Source organism: Scyliorhinus torazame, chromosome 28, assembly GCF_047496885.1.
Source record: "Scyliorhinus torazame isolate Kashiwa2021f chromosome 28, sScyTor2.1, whole genome shotgun sequence".
Taxonomy (NCBI): domain Eukaryota; kingdom Metazoa; phylum Chordata; class Chondrichthyes; order Carcharhiniformes; family Scyliorhinidae; genus Scyliorhinus; species Scyliorhinus torazame.
This window is the reverse complement of record NC_092734.1, coordinates 18,555,282-18,572,036: the sequence shown is the minus strand read 5'-3', so window position 1 is coordinate 18,572,036 and position 16,755 is coordinate 18,555,282. Positions and strand designations below refer to the sequence as shown.

Below are 16,755 nucleotides of genomic sequence, written 5' to 3'. Positions count from 1 at the left end.
GTCAGCAGTAAGCGGGGGGGGGTGGGGGGAAGAAAATAGGGGGCATGGCAGTGTGAGATAAGGACAGGGAACTCAGTATACGGGTAATTAGGGAATAGGGCGTGGGCAGTAGGGAACATTGTTTTTTTAGGTTTTTTGCGTGTGTCAGCCCTCATGGTTGTTTAAGAAATGTTAATATGTTAAACTGGGAAAATTACAAATGCTTCAATAAAATATTTTCTAAAATAAAGCAACTGCCTGGTGAGCCAGAGAGATTTCACAATGCAGTGTGCGACCAAGAGCTCATCTCTGGTGAGGAAGCAATATCACTTGATTTGACATTGGCAGCTACCAGTTCAGATACTGGCACTGCGTGTAGTTCAGTGAGTGGTTTAGAGGTGAAACAAAATGAATTTAAAGTCACTTTGAAAGAACTGCCAGACCAGTTTTCAGCGAAGACTCAGGAATGTTCAATATTTCAGGAGGAAATTGTCAGTTGCCAAGAAAGAGACTGCAGTGCTGACATTGGAAGAAACCCAGGAAAAACATTGCATTCCCAAAGAGTGTAGGAACAGATGAAAATCAAGGATATAGAAGCAACTAAAGGTACAGGTTCTCCCGAAAGGGCGTGAGGTGTTTTGGCTAAATTACACAGCTGGGGTATCACAGAGGAATCCTATTCTGTCAAGAAAAACTGATCGGTGTTGAGAATCAACTTTCACATGGGAAAGATGAGAGGCCGGAGTCTCCGGGCCCCCAGCCATGTGCTTCTCGGCAGCGCGACATCCGCCGGCAATGGGGTTCTCTCTTTCCGCCACTTGTCAATGGGATTTCCCATTGAAGCCACCCCACAATGTTGGAAAAGATGCGCTGCTGGTGGGAAAAGAGAATCTCAATGGCCGGAGAGTTCTGGCTGAGTTTGATAATGAGAAACGGGAATTGATGAGAACACAGGAGTGTGGCTCACACTTAAAAGAGTACTTGAAACACTTAAATCAGAATCATAGATTCATAGAATCATAGAATTTGCAGTGCTGAAGGAGGCCATTTGGCCCATCGAGTCTGCAGCGGCTCTTGGAAAGAGCACCCTACCCAAGGTCCACACCTCCACCCTATCCCCATAACCCAGTAACCCCACCCAACACTAAGGGCAATTTTGGACACCAAGGGTAATTTAGCATGGCCAATCCACCTAACCCGCACATCTTTGGACTGTGGGAGGAAACTGGAGCACCCGGAGGAAACCCACGCAGACACGGGGAGGATGTGCAGACTCCGCACAGACAGTGACCCAAGCTGGGAATCGAACCTGGGACTCTGGAGCTGTGAAGCAATTGTGCTATCCACAATGTTACCGTGCTGCCCCTATGATGAACTTGGCTGAACAAATTAATCAAAGATACATCTTCAATTAAACCTGATGAATCTGAAGCATCAGGAATCTCTAATAAACATTGTGAGAAATGCCTGGAGCAGGAGAAGGAGTTGCTGAAGACTCTTGAATGTAGGATTCTGAATCAAACTGATGACATTCATAGAATCATAGAATTTACAGTGCAGAAGGAGGCCATTCGGCCCATCGAACCGGCACCGGCCCTTGGAAAGAGCACCCCATTTAAGCCCTCCTCCACCCCCGTAACCCCACCTAACTTTTTTGAACACTAAGGGCAATTTATCACGGCCAATCCACCTAACCTGCACATCTTTGGACTGTGGGAGGAAACCGGAGCATCCGGAGGAAACCCACGCAGACACGGGGAGAATGTGCAGACTCCGCACAGACAGTGACCCAAGCCGGGAATTGAACCTGGGATCCTGGAGCTGTGAAGCAACAGTGCTAACCACTGTGCTACTGTGCCCCACATTGTTGCACTCTGACCCAAACTGAACAATATGACGGACAAGATGCGCAGTGCAGAAGAGCAAACCCAGACTTTGAAAGTAGAGATGGAGAATTATAAGAAGTTCATTGAGGATCTAATGAATCGAAACAGCAGCCAGCGACACATAATTTCAACAAAGTCTCATGAGCTGCGCTCTGGATCCTGCTCTCACTGGGCGTGTTTCACCCTCACTGGGCGTGGTCCTGATCAGCATATTTAAATGAGTGGTATGGCTCATTTAAATATACGTTCACCAGTTTCACCCAGCATCTGGGACTCAAAGGCCACGCCAATGAGACCTCACCAGGGCAGCATTTAGTACTGGTCCATATAAACGTGGACCAGGCAGAACAACCCTCGGTGGTTGGGAACAGGGCAGGGTAGCTCTCTCTCTGGCTCTCTCTCTCTAGCACCTGGGCACCTTCGCACTGCCACAGTGCCAGGTGGGCAGTGCCAAGGTGCCCAGGTGCCAGGTTGGCATAATCAGGGATCAGACTCGAGGCACCTTGCCAGGTAGAGGGTTGTGAGGATGGGTTCCTGGAGCCTCCCCAATGTTGGGGAGCATGGGGGGGTCAAATACAGGGGTGGCCTTGAAAGGAGGGGTGGAATATCGGGGCAGCCTTCCAAAATGGCACCCTGACCCGTGAGGAGCCTTTCCTGTGGCACCGGGTGGAGAGAATCTCCCTGAGGCCAAAGGAAACAGCAAAGTGCCGTTGAATAACGAGATATTTCTCAAAGCTGCAGACGCTGGGAAATATCCTGTGAAACGTGCCAATCAGCGGACTTTAACTCAAGTCCGCTGAATCACGCCCAATGTCTTCCAAACTGTAGTAATTTCTCAGAAACCTTAGCACCACTGCAGCTATCTGTCTGGCCTCACATGGTCCGAAGCCTTTTCAATTCTCTGTGACGTTACTGAACAGTAAACTGTTCTGGCTCCCAGTTTCCTCTGTTCCGTTAACTCCAGACTTCTTGGAAACTTCTCTTCATTTCTCAGTTTCCTTAATCAGCTAGGCTTTAAACTTTCGGCATCTGTTTTCTTAACCATTACCCCAGAGTCTGGCTTTTCTTCTAGCAAAGCTGAGAAAGATGTTTTGTCTTTAGCCTTCTAAAACAACAGTTTCTACCAGAACTGAGAGAGTGCTTTCTCTCTTACTACCTATCTCCAACTGCTCTGGCTTCCAGTTAAAACTGAGAACAAAGGAAAACCCTTCCCCCGGAAAGTGGCCTCCTGTTGCTAAGCAATGGCTCACTTTTATTTGTTCTTTACGCCGTAACCCTCTCTAAGCACAATAGAATGACAGTTGAAATTGAAACGAACCGTCACACATACAAACACCTTTGTCCAGCATGAATTTAACTATAGGTTTTACCTTTCCAGGCACAGAAACATTAAATTAAGGCCACTTAAAGCAATACCTTACTTCTAATGTTTATCAATCCAAATATAAATTCTTTAAATCTACCATTGTTTTCTTAACAGTAGGAGAAGTGCTCCCTGAATACTCAATTCGAAGACTTCTATTATCTTTATTCTTCCATGGGATTTGAGAATCTCTGCCAAGGCCTGAATTTATTACTGTTCCCAATTGCCCTTGAAACTGCGTGGCTTCTCGGCCAGTTCAGAGAGCAGGTACGAGTCAACCACACCGTCATGGGTCAGGAGTCACACTGGATAAGGATGGCAGATTTTCTTCTCCAAAGGACATGAGTGAACCAGATGGGTTTTTACAACAATTGATCATAGTTGTCATGGCCGCCAATACTGAGACTAGCTTAATATATTCCAGATTTATTAATTGAATTTAAATTCCACCAGCTGCCGTGGTGGGATTTGAATCCATGGCCGGGATTTTCCGGTTTCGCCCGCAGTGGGAACCTTCGCGAGTGGGATGGAAAATTTGACCGACCAGCCATAGTCTGTTGAGTTTGGGTGGGAATCCTCGTTCTCACAGAGGGCGAGACTGAAAATCCTGGCCTCCATCCCCAGGGGTTGCTAGTTCAGTAGCACTGCTGCTACACCCGATATTGAAACCCTTTGTGCACAGCATTCTGGTGCCTGTACCCCACCTACCTGTTGTGTGAGTTAGAGTGCATGTTACAGGCTTTCTGCTGGCTGACCTTTAAAACTCCACTGAATGCCTTGGAAACATCCAATACATCTCCATCAGACTCCAACAACCTTTAAGACCTCCTCCAACAGCACAGCACCTGTTCCTTCTACTAACCCTGCAGCAGCAAAGAAAAAGTCAGAAATCTCTCACCCAAGAGTCTCATTTTAGCTGAGAGTGTCTAAGAGCGGGAGCCAATCGGACCTGTGAGGTCCACTGGCAGGTTAAGCACAAAATCAATGTTAGGCGCTGAGGAACGTCACAACCTGCCCACTTTGCATGCTTGCGGTGCAGGCCTATATTCCTATTGTGGAAACCTCTATATTTCCACCATTGACAGCCCACTCCGTGGGAGACTTGACTTAATGGTTACTGAATTTCAAATGAATCTGAATCTGATTTCTTCTGCAGCTCAGCCAGGCCCAGTCATTTTATTTCATTGGAATACTGATGTACTACCTCCAACCAGATCCCATTATTTAATTCATCATTAGTATGGTCTTGAATTTCGAAATTCCAGCAAATGGCCTCTGTGGGTCTCCCTCATTAATATCTGTAGATTGTTAACAACCGTTGCAGATAATCAGTTTTACTCACGTATTCAAAGTCTCCTAACTCATCGTATTCTGTCCGACATTCATCGTACACGTGCTTGTTTCCCATCTGACACGGAAGAGATCCTCACACTTTAGATACAACATTTTCACTCATTTAGATGCTATCCCACGGCATCTCTATACCTTCACGTTGTTTGAATGGATTTCCTTTAACTACAAACTAGCCCACACCCAAGGAACTGGACGCTTACTATGAAGAACCTCTGATGCTCTTCAAAATTCCATTGCCTCAACAACACCAGTAACAGGCCATTGTGATGTAACTTAGGATAATTAAGCAAATACACGTTAGCTCTGGTCTTGTACTCAGGTTCTTTCAAGGGGTGCAGTAGGTACCACCATGAGGGAGTAAAGGAATCAGGTCCACTTCAACAACAACTGGACACCAAGCCATAGCTTTTAAGACCTTCCCACTGTAGTTTGTGAGTACACAGCTAGAAGCACCATTTTTCTTTGATCTACCTACAGAGTATGACTACACATTCAACTTTGTTAATCTACAATGTTATTCAATATTATTTATCTGTACCAGCTCACCCATTCAGTTAAGATCACTCTTGCAGCAAGGTACTTCTCTGCAAAAGATGCAGGAGAGAGGGGATTTATTTTTTATAACTACAATTATCAAGTTATAAGATTTACTCCAAAGCTTTGGACAAGTATCGGATGGTAAAGACTGATAAATAAAGACTGATAATTTTTGATTCTGTGCACAAAGGCACAGAAATCATTTGGAAAATCAATTGTATCTTTGAAGATATCTTTTGCTATCTTAGAGCAGCAGGGAGGAAACACTTTAAATGTAGAGATGGAAATAGCAAATATTTTGTCCAGGACAGAATGATCAGCAGCTTGCGCCATTGTCTGAGATTGTTAAAGACAAGGAGGAGGGAGGAACAGGCGTCTAGCAGCTTGGACATTCTTAACTACTTCTTTAGTCCTCCCTCAAACTGTAAGGTGGTTCTGCCCTCTGATTTACACTCACCACATCCTTACTATCAGGCTTGCCATGTAGTCATAGAATGTACAAAATGAGGCCCTTTGGCCCATTGTTCCTGTACTGGGTCTCAGATAGCGCTATAAAATCAGCCCGAGTTCCCTGCTCTTTCACCATGAACCTGAACACTTTTTTCACTAGAGTATTTCTCTAATTCCTCTTTTAATGCTACTGTCGAATCTGCTTCCGCCACTCTTCCAGGTGGTATTTTCCAGATAATAATAGTTCGCTGTGTAAAATGCCACCTTTGGTTCTCTTGCCAACCACCTTAAATCCTTGTCCTCTGGTTATTGACCTTCCTGTAATTCCCTTTACTTGCTCTATCAAAATCCTTTAAAATTGGACTATTTTGTCTTTATTATACGCAATTGTAATCCCTGGAATTATCCCGCGTCCTCTCCAAGGTCTAGTGTGAAACCCAGAGTTGAATACGATGAGGTCTAACGAGTGTTTTAAAAAGGCTTCTTATAACCTGCTTCTTTTTGCACTCAACCCTCTATTAATGAAGCCAGGGATACCATCTGATCTTTTAACAGCCTTCTCAACTTGTCTTGCTACTTGTGTGTTTCCACTGGCAGATCTCTCTGTTCCTACGCCCCCTTTTTCAAAACTGGGCCGCTTTGTTCTTATTGCCTCCCCTCCATCTTGCGACCAATTTATATCACTTCAGACGTCTCTGCAATAAGTGTCATGTGGTATATGTCTGCCCATTCCGCCAGTTTGTCAATGACACCCCGAAGTCAGGACTATCCATCTCAATGTTAATCCCTCCATTTCCAAGCTGAAGTTACAGAGATAGAGTATGAACCCCCATCTCCCCCTTCCCTGCTCCACCACATTGTTGAATCTTAACTGGGCGGCACGGTTGTACAGTGGTTAGCACTGTTGCTTCGCAGTTCCAGGGTCACAGGTTCGATTTCCGGCTTGGGTCACTGTCTGTGCGGAATCTGCACGTTCTCCCCGTGTCTGCGTGGGTTTCCTCTGGGTACTCCGGTTTCCTCCCACAAGTCCCGAAAGACATACTGTTAGGGTGCATTTAATATTCCGAATTCTCCCTCAGTGTACCCAAACAGGCGCCGGAATATGGCGACTCGGGGATTTTCACAATAACTTCATTGCGGTGTTAATGTAAGCCTACTTGTGACAATAATAAAGATTATTATTACAAGCAAAAAATACTACATACTCTTACAGTAAAGATGATTATTGGATTTATGGATGAGGGTGGTTAGAATATTGGGCGTGATGGTCGGTATAAAATGCTCATTAAAGAGCAAATGAGCTGTATGCAAAAACAACAACAGCTCACGGTTATGTAGTGTCTTTAACACAGGTGGAACTCCCCAAGGTATTTCAAAGGAATGCTAGCTAATGAAATTTGGCATCAGGTCACCTAAGTAGATACTAAGACATGGCCAAAACCTTAGGTTTTATGGTGTCTTGAAAAAGAGAGAGGGGTAGAGAGGTGGAGGTTTAGGGTGGGAATTTCAGAGACGGAGGCAGCTAAAGGCACAGCAGCCAATGGTGGAGCAAAGAAAATGGTGGCCGCACAAGCGGAGATGTGCAGAGGTCTCAGAGGGTCATAGGGTTAGAGGAGATAGGAAGAAGGTGAGGTGATGGAGAGATTTGAGAGCAATGATGAGAATTGTGAAATCTTAAGAAAGAATCGCAAACAATGTTGGGTTTGGATGGATGCTTATTCAGAATACACTTAAAAATCAAACTTTACCTTACCCAACAGAGAAGTTTTAAAATCCCTATGTAAAGATACTAGCTGTGGTTCAGCCACTCCCACTCTCTGGTGTGTTTCAAGTTTAGTCATCAGTGTTGACATCATTACTCTCAACCATTCTGATTTGCCAAGTTGCTGTGCATCCATTGTTTATTGAAGTGTTGTTTAGCCTACCAGAGTGCTGGTTACATGCAGGTGGGAAAAATCTTAAAGCACTAATAACTGGGCAAGCAGAAGCACTAAAGAAGGGCCCAGTCGGTTGAACGTAAAATACAAGGTGGTCGAGGAGTTGGAGAATGGATCTCCGAATCTACGACAATGAACGCTGCAATATCCCCAATGGTTTGGGCAGGTTTGAGACTGTGAATCGTGTCAATAGGTTTGTGATGAAGGTCGGATTCAAACCGTAGATTTGTTTGGAGAACTGGGAAATGTCGATGAAAAAGAAACGGAGCACCTCCCTTTTTTTGGTGGGGGGGTTACAGTTTTTGGGTACTGCTGTTGCTACAGGTTTGTTTGTATATTTGATAAGAATAGAACACAGATGAGTCCATTTGGCCCATTTGCTTTCATCACCTACATCCCCCACCGCAGTATCCAACTGTTTCTGAAAGCATTCTGCAGCTTTTGCCCCACGAGTCAAACCTGGAAGTTGATTCCTTGGGCGGGATTCTCTGATCCTGGTTTCTCGACGGCGTCAACAAGGCCTCAGGATCAGCAATTCTGGCCCCTACAGGGGGCCAGCATGGCAATGGAGCGACCCACGCCGCTGATCCCGGCGTCAACTGGACGCCGCGGGGTCCGCGCATGCGCAGTGGCACCGGCGCCTACGCGCGCATGTGCAGTGGCTCCCTTCTCCATGCCGGCCCGACGCAACATGGCGTAGGGGTACAGGGGCCGGCGCGGAAGAAAGGAGGCCCCCCAGCCCAAGAGGCCGGCCAGCCGATCGGTGTGCCCCGATCGCAGGCCAGGCCACAACGGAGGCCCCCCTTGGGGTCGGACCCCCCCCCCCGCCACAGGCCGCCCCGGACCCTTCCACGCCAAGGTCCCGCTGGGTAAGACCAAGGTAGAATGGCGCCGCGGGACTTGTGTTTTTTGTTACGGCCGCTCGGCCCATCCCAAGCTAAGAATCGCTCTGCGGATAATCGCGTCCCGGCGTCGGGACGGCGTGGCGCGATTCGCGCCGGTCGAGGGAATTCTCCGGCCCAGCCCTTGGCTGAGAGATTCCCGCCCCTTGTGTTTGTCCTGACATCAGTCTTAAATTTGTATTTTGCCCTGAATCCTCCGATGGCAGCGGGATTTTCTGGTTCCTCCGGCAGCGCGCCTCCACCCACGGGCTTCCTGGTGGCGTGGGGTGGTTTCAATGGGAATTCCCATTGACAAAGGCAGCAGCGGAGAATCCCGTCATCAGCGACCGGCATGCTGCCTCCCGCTGCCAGGAAACACACGGCTGGGATGCCGGAGAATCCTGGCCTCGATGTCAGCCGTAGTTCAGGGGTACCTTTCTCGGGCTGGATTCTCTGATCCCCCAGTCGTGGGTTTCTCGGCCGCGTGCCGTTCGCTGGCAGCGGGAGTCTCTCATCCCGCCACTTGTCAATGGGATTCCCATTGAAGCCATCGGCGTTTCTGCCGGGAATAAAAAATCCCAAAGGCCGGAGACTCCTGGCCCTCGTTTCTAATTTAGAAGGATCATGAGTTCAAGATCAATTCCAGAAATCTGAGCACTAATCTAGGCTGACAATTCAGTGGATCTCTGAGGGAGTGCGCCATGTTGAAGGTGCCATCTTTTGGCTGTGCCCCCCCCCCCCCCTGCAGGCAGATGGACAAAGTTCCTCGGCGCTATCTGACAAACTACAGAATTTTCCCAAGTGACCTGATTATCCTCAAACAGATTTTCTGGTCATTAATCTAATTTCTGCTTGTGGGAGCTTGCTGTGCACAATTGGCTTCCACATTTACCAACCCTACAACTGTGATTACATTTCAAAAGGACTCCATTGGCTGGGAGACACGTTGACATCCTGAGTTTATGAAAGGCGCGATATAAATGAAACATTATTGTTCTTTCCTTTACTAGGTTGACCCTAGGTCATGATTTAGTTTGAAGTTGTACATTTTCTATATCATTTACTTTCACAGATGTGTTCAGCCCTCATTTTCCTTCATTCCGGCCCAAAAACCCCACATTTTCCATATGAACTCAATCTTTGAACATTAAGGATTAATCTCGCGGCTCGTCTCACTATCTCCGGGGAGGGGGGAGTTTAGATGTTGTGTTCCCTTGGACTGCCGTCTTCACTCCCACGTGACCCTCCCAGGGTCCCCTTCCACACTACTGCCCGAGTGTTGCCCGGCATCCAAGGGCTGCTGGATTCTCCAGGGGGAAACGCCACGGTGACGGCGACCCCTGATTGGAATCACCCCTGGCCCCCTGCTGCCACTGGGCGGGCCGAAAACAAACCAACCCCCATGGTATCCGAAACCGTTGTGCGTTAACTGCAAGCTGGGTCTCTGAAACGGTGCTTGCGCCAATAACCTTCTGTTTCTGAGGTGTGAAGCACTATCACTGAGCCAACAGTGACAGGTAACTGGGAGATTATAAATGAAACCAGAGAAATACAATTGAAAGAAAGACTTGCATTTATATACAACCTCTGACGACCTCAGGAAATTCCAAAGAGCGTAATCCCTAAAGAAATACTTTGAAAGTGGAGTCATTGGTGGATTCAAATCCATTTACTTCTGGCTCAATGGTGTCCCTTTTTAATAGAAAGGTTTCCTAGCTCTCTCTACCTACTCCATTACCCAGGTTGTGTTGGGTAGTTGGAGTCAGGCCTCCCTCTCCCGGAAAGAGTTCAGAGGCAGCCACAGGGACAGCTGGGTGCGGGGGCGGACTATTTAAAAGGTCCACCTGGGTGCTTTGGGACTTCATCCCAATTATAGTGGAAATGGGAAGGCTCTCTATTCCTCAGACTCCCTCAATCTGCACATTCTCACCACGCCCCATCCATGCCACATCAAGCTCTCCACCCCGATGGCCTTTCATACACTCCATACCAAGCGAAGGCCAGGCACTCAACCCTCATGGCTCTTCATTTGCTCCATGGCAAGCTGTGGCACTCCATGCCAATTCACCCATTAAACACCCTGGATAGAGCCAATAGACCCGGCCAATCCACCTAACCTGCACATCGTTGGACTGTGGGAAGAAACTGGAGCACCCGGAGGAAACCCACGCAGACACGGGGAGAACATGCAAACTCCACACAGACTTTCACCAAGGCTGGAATTGAGCCCGGGACCCTGGCACTGTGAGGCAGCAGTGCTAACCACTGTGCCACCGTGCACAGTGCAGTTAGGTTGTCTAGTTAGGATCGACAGGAGAGTGCAACTATGCAATCTGTTTGACCTTGCAAAGCCATTTCTGTCTCTTGTGCAGGACATCAGCATAATGAATGGATTTTTACTAATTTTCCTTCCAAGAACAATCAGACTCCTTTAAACTCATCTGAATTTATCTTCAATATAACACACCAACCATCTGCTCCCATTAGTAATAATTGCGTGCATCATTAGAACAACCGATTGCTTTTCAATGGGGCTGGAGGTTACCATGGAAACGGCAGTCACCTGGGGGAAATGGCCGCCGTCTGCTGAATTCCTCTTTGCGATTGGAAAGAAAAAAGATGAACACGCAATATTATTCCAGTTGTAATAATCAGACCTCATTACAGTTCACCAAATGTTTTACATGGGACCTTCAATGAATTGAGTAATATTTTTGGATAAATTCAGTGGCCGCATTAATTGTGCAAAAAAGCCTGTACAAATTAGATCGACAACGGAAGCACAGGATTTAAATTGGGAGATGCCATTTCACAATTGGGCAGCTAATTTCAAAACATTATTCAAATACACTCATCTCATCACCAGCCAGAGCAAAAGATTCCACATGTTTCTGTGAGGGCTGGATCAGGGGCCCATTATTGATCATTGTACTGTCCCAGGAACACCTGACAAATTATCACACTGTCCCAGGGAGTGCTTAGAAATCCTGCTCTGATGAAATGCCCGAGGCCTTAAATGTTGGTCAGGATTTAATGCTCCTCCGTGGGGCTAGAAGGGCAGGGGGGTGGGGACATTTAATAGGCAGGCGGGTGCGGGGTAGATATCCTGCTACCTCTCTGCCTCCATCTGATTAAGTTAGGGGCAGGAAAGCTTGTGGATGGCCAGACACCAATTGAGGCTATCCATTGTGCAATTAATACCCATAGAGGGCCTCATTGCCGCCAACACTGATATTCAACCAGTGGCGGTAGGGGAACCCACCACGTGGAGAAACCGAGAAGCAGCCCCTATTGGGTTTTCTTGCAGAATCCCAGGGTGAGCTCCCTCGTTCAAAGGCATTCAGTGTCTGATTGAAGGACTCGGCATGGCAGCAGGCGGGTCCTCCCGTCAGTCACTCTCCTTTCCTCTCTTCCGCGCACCCTCTCCCCTGCTAGCCACTGACCTCCTCCCCCGTGACCGCCACCCAGCCTTCGCTCAGCTGTGGTCTGGGTCCCTGGGCATTCCTAAACCTCACCCTGGGTGCATTACCGGTAGCGGCCACCACTCCCGGTGGTGCTATGGGTAACGGAGAGCTGCAGGCCGTAGACCCTCCCCCACTACAGATTTTCAGATGGCTTTAGATTTGTAGATTACTGTTACCAAGGATCACACATAATGCTGCGACTTTACAGGGGTAGCACAGCAAATTGGTATAATGTGGAATACAAATGGAACATGGGCAATTTGGTTTCTTCTTAATGTGACACAGTACATGATGAAAATGAAACATTCTAAAACTCGAAGCAAATTTAACTCCCGTTTAATGTGTTTGCATGGTTAATTGATCATAACCCAACTTCAAGTCAAACTACCAGCGAGAGTTTTTCTCTTAAATTAAAATGAGATACGTTGTCCAACAATTAATTATGAATATTTTAAAGCTTTTAGCTAGGCTCTGTGAGATTACCTTGGAGATTTTGAGCAACTGTCCTAACCAATTGTTGCATTTGTCACTGCAGAAGGAACAACTGAAAATCAATAATGACTGGGCGTAAATCAGATTTTCCAATTCATTCAATGTGCGAGGCTGTTTACTGCAAGAGCTGATGACTCTAATTTTCACAATGATCTCTAACAGTTTCCTCACCTCTCTCCTGACTTACATCCTGCATCATTTACAGCCACGAGGGACATCACTGCCACACTGTGATGGTTTTCAATCTCAGAAGAAATTCAATCACCTTGTTCCCAGGCAGAGTCATCCAGGATTAGGTTTAAAATGGCAATTCAGGTTTGAAAAAGCTAAGTGAATCGTCATGAGCCGAGTATCATAGTGGAGGAGGCGAGGATGAAAGGTGAAGTGTTGAGGGAAGGTGATGACCTATTCTGAGGCAGCTACAGACCTGCCTCCTCCTATTAATTACATCATATTTATTCCAATCAACTTCCAAGACCAGCTTACTTAGGTTGCAACACAATGGGCTGGATTCTCAGATTCTGGGGCCAAGTCCCCATGCCGGCGTGGAAATGGTGGCGTTTTACGCCAGGAAAAATAGCGCTAAACGGCCACCAATTCCCAATTCCCCACGGTGGCGGCCTGCAGCAGCTGAGCCATGCTACATGGCGGAGGCCGCTCGTGGACCTGGCCCACAAAATAGTGCCCCCCCTTTGTCCGGCTAGCGCTTCCGGACCACCCCCATACAGTGCCCCAGCCCAGAATAATGTCCCCTCCTGCCCACGGATCGGCCCTCCCCTGACTGTGGCGGCACTGGACTGAGTCCGCAGCCGCCACGCCAAGTTCCCGACGGGTGAGACCATGAGAGGCCCACGCCATCGGGAGCATCGGGTGGCGCCTGAGGCCATCGATATGTGGCACTGCGTACTCTCTGAGTACGCCGCTTTCGAGGGGGCGGAGCATCACGAAAGCGATGCCCCCGATTTGGTCGGGAACTCGAATTCTCCGGCCGTTCGTCGAACACGATTTTAGTGTCGGCAACTGAAGAATCCAGCTCAATGTCTCTAATTATCTACTCCCCAGACGTCATAACAAAACTCATTTGGCCTCTCCTTGTAAGCATAAGCATGGCTTGAAAGAATGATGATCTCACTTCTATGACATCTTAATTGCACCTTTTGCAGCCACAGAGTCTGTCAGGATTTTATTAAATTGCTGCAGCAGATATATACACACCCTAACCCAGCTTTTAAAACCATTGCTGCACCAGATACATATAATCCAATATATTTACCAATTCTTTACATTCGTCACACTAGATAAATTGAACAGGTCTGGCTGCATCTGTGGCGAGAGAGAAACGTTTCGAGTCCAGTGACTCTTCTGCAGAACTGAAGAGAGATAGAAATGTAATGAATTATATAGTTAGAGAGGGGGTAGGACAGAGGGGGAAGGTCAGGGATCCTTGATGGTTTCCTGCCTTCTTGCCATCCTGTGATCAGGAGCAGTGCCCCCCCCCGCCTGGGCTGGGGACATGAGGTGTCATCTGACAAGGCTGGCCAGGCCATTTGATTGTTCTAATCCTGCTGTAATTCTGATAGAAATTCTCTTCAAATTATTTTGTGTTATTGAGCTTTCATGGGCGGCACGGTAACACAGTGGATAGCACTGTTGCTTCACAGCTCCAGGGTCCCAGGTTCGATTCCCGGCTTGGGTCATTGTCTATGTGGAATCTGTACGTTCTCCCCGTGTCTGCGTGGGTTTCCTCCGGGTGCTCCGGTTTCCTCCCACATGTCCTGAAAGACGTGCTGTTAGGTGAATTGGACATTCTGAATTCTCCCTCTGTATACCCGAACAGGTGCCGGAATATGGCGACTAGGGGCTTTTCACAGTAACTTCATTGCAGTGTTAATGTAAGCCTACTTGTGACAATAAAGATCATTTAAAAATATTAAATTATTATTCGCTGTTAGAACCCTCAGTTCTTAATTGCTGGAATGTTGAAAAAAATCTGAAATAGTCTCACACCTCAGGAAGTCCAAAGGAGATAAGTTAGAAACTGGAAGAACTTGAGTGACACTCAAAGGACTACTTGGCAGTTTTCCAAAAGAAACTTTGAGGATAACACCATCAAGAAGCGAGAGCCTCGAGTTCAACTCGCCCTCAGTTTGAAGTCTGACCCATCACACTGATGAAAAGTTTAACCTAGGATTTACTTGCCTGTTTAGGTGATCATAAAAGTTTCCAGTATTTAAAGAAGCGTGGGGGAGTTTGCCTGATGTCCTGACCAACATTCACCCCTCAGCTGAGTATCACGACGACAGGCTATCCAGCTATTTTACTCATCTGCTGTTTCTGACACACTATGCCCAAATTGGCTGCCACATTTTGCCTACAAAACAACAGTGGGTATAGTTCAAAACAATTCTTTGGCTGCTAAGTACTTTTGGGACATCTTGAGAACCTGAAAGATGTAATATAAATGCAAATTATTTGTTGCCATGGTAACAAAATATGGTATTCAGGTGGCCACCAACTTCCTATAAGTTGCCTGAGAAATGTGAAGGCATTGTTTGAGACACCAAAAATAGGTCCAGAGAAAGTCACTTCCTGACCACAGCTTTATCTTTTCTTGCAAAAAGAGCTGTGCTGGTTTAGAGATTTTCAGACCATTAGATATTTGAGTTTTTGTCTTAACATTTTCCATTTTGATCAATGCACAATTTTTTGCACAGCTTTACTTTATTATTTTGCTTCTTTTTCAATGAATATTTTCTCCCTTTAAGTGTAAAACTAATGGCATATGTTGTGTAAAAAAGAAAGAATGTGGCCTGAATTTTCACAAAGATAGAGAGCCTCTTTTTCATTACAAAAATGGCTGTGGAGGCCGATTTCTGAAAGTCCTTACCATTTTCCATGGGGTGGGGTTGGGGGATGAGAATGGGATGAAAAGCATGGCATGCACAGATTAGACCTGATAGGAACAGATCTAAACGAGTTGCTTGGATAAGTGGGTACCCTTTCGGAGAGGTAATGTACCCTTTTGGATATGGTCCTGGGAGGTCTGGTGCCCTTTTGGAGAGGTAAGCTTCCCTTTGGGAGAGGTAAGGTGCTCTTTGGGATTGTTAAAAGTAGGCATGAATGTGCTGAAGAAGCACATACACTCGCTGGAACTGTTGAGATTATTGGAACTGCCAAGACAATTGGAACTGTAAAAATGAACTGTCAAAGGGCTGTTAAGCTGTCAAGGCATTTGAAACCTCCTCCCTTTAAATATTTGGAAAAAAAAACTGCCTGCAGTGTTTTTAAAATCAGTGCTTGCTATTCCACTTTGCCTGCTAACACAAGCCTGAGGGTTATCATCACTGGATTAGTGCTGCACAACTGATTCACAATTTTCCATTATCACTGCAGGGTGCATCCCAGTTCACAGTTTGATTGACAGCTCCAAGTCTTAATAGACTCTTTGAAGTGGGATTATGAATTCCAATGCTTGTTTTTACAAAGATTAAAGGAAGTTAAATGTCGTGAATCGTTTTTTATCAACCTGAGTGGTTTTTTCTTATACATTGGATTCATAAATTGATACTTAAGAGCTTTATTTTATCTCCTCTCAGCATGGGTGCTGAGTCCTGCCACATGTGGATACTGGGTGAGATAGCATGGTAGGTTTAAGGGCAAATGGTGGTGGTTGGGGGAAATGAATTGGCACTAAGTTGACATAGGTGCTACAAAGGCACATGGCGTGTGGTTTGGCATGGAGGGTATAAGTGGCCATTGGAAGTGAGTAGAGGGGCATAGGGTGGCATGGAGGGAATGGGAAAGTGGAACTAGGTAGGGGAATGATGTGGCATGGGTTGGCCTGGATTCGCCCTGGGGTATGTATTGGAGAGCATGGGAGTTTGAGGGGGGGAGGGTTGGGTGAGGGGGTTTGAGGACTGGAGGGCTGTTTTATGTTTTATGGCCTACCCCTGCTCCGACTTTCTGTCCCTACGATTCCCAATCGAGTAAATGGCGGAATTAAGTCTGTTGTCAGTTGCAGGAAGGATTTATCCAAGAAAGCAGCTTCGAGTCTGCTCAGAACAATGAGTCATCAGATTAAAATCTTAGCTGCTGCTCCTTCTGTCCGGCACCAGTTTCTTCCCACCAGCCGCCAGAATGCTCCCTCTGGAATAATATCAATATTACTCTCAGGAAAACCAACTCTGTTGCTTTGCTATAATGAAGCATGCAGCGATTTGCTACCAACCCATTCTTCTCGCTATGACATACATCTCTCTACGTAAGTACACGTTATCTCTTTATATTATAAATGAAGTCTGAATCAAAATGATCAAAGTTGTATAATCCCCAATAATCCTTGGGGTAATTAACATGTTCATCCATGGCTGCATCATCCAAATATTCATTTCAAATAATAGTATTAATTTCTTT

General features: G+C 46.5%; 2 protein-coding genes across 5 annotated transcripts in view; one reads left to right on the top strand and one right to left on the bottom strand.

Annotated features, from left to right (window-relative positions):
• LOC140403560 (ferroptosis suppressor protein 1-like) overlaps window positions 1-7,343 on the bottom strand; it is a 70,675-nt gene extending 63,332 nt beyond the window's left edge. For 2 of the 3 annotated variants that reach the window (XM_072491574.1, XM_072491576.1), the window contains exon 1: window positions 4,571-4,715. The gene's annotated coding sequence lies outside the window, so the exon portion shown is untranslated. Of the gene's footprint in view, window positions 1-4,570; window positions 4,716-7,321 lie in introns of those variants that run through there. The other variant, XM_072491575.1, reaches the window with a different exon arrangement.
• Window positions 4,962-16,755, top strand: part of cdhr1a (cadherin-related family member 1a) — a 60,337-nt gene continuing 48,543 nt past the window's right edge. Inside the window, exon 1 of one of the 2 annotated variants that reach the window (XM_072491573.1) lies at window positions 4,962-5,012. Coding sequence is in view for 1 of the 2 variants with exons in the window: in XM_072491572.1 (XP_072347673.1) it covers window positions 16,543-16,603 (61 nt within the window). In the remaining variant the exon portion in view is untranslated. Of the gene's footprint in view, window positions 5,013-16,377; window positions 16,604-16,755 lie in introns of those variants that run through there. The other variant, XM_072491572.1, reaches the window with a different exon arrangement.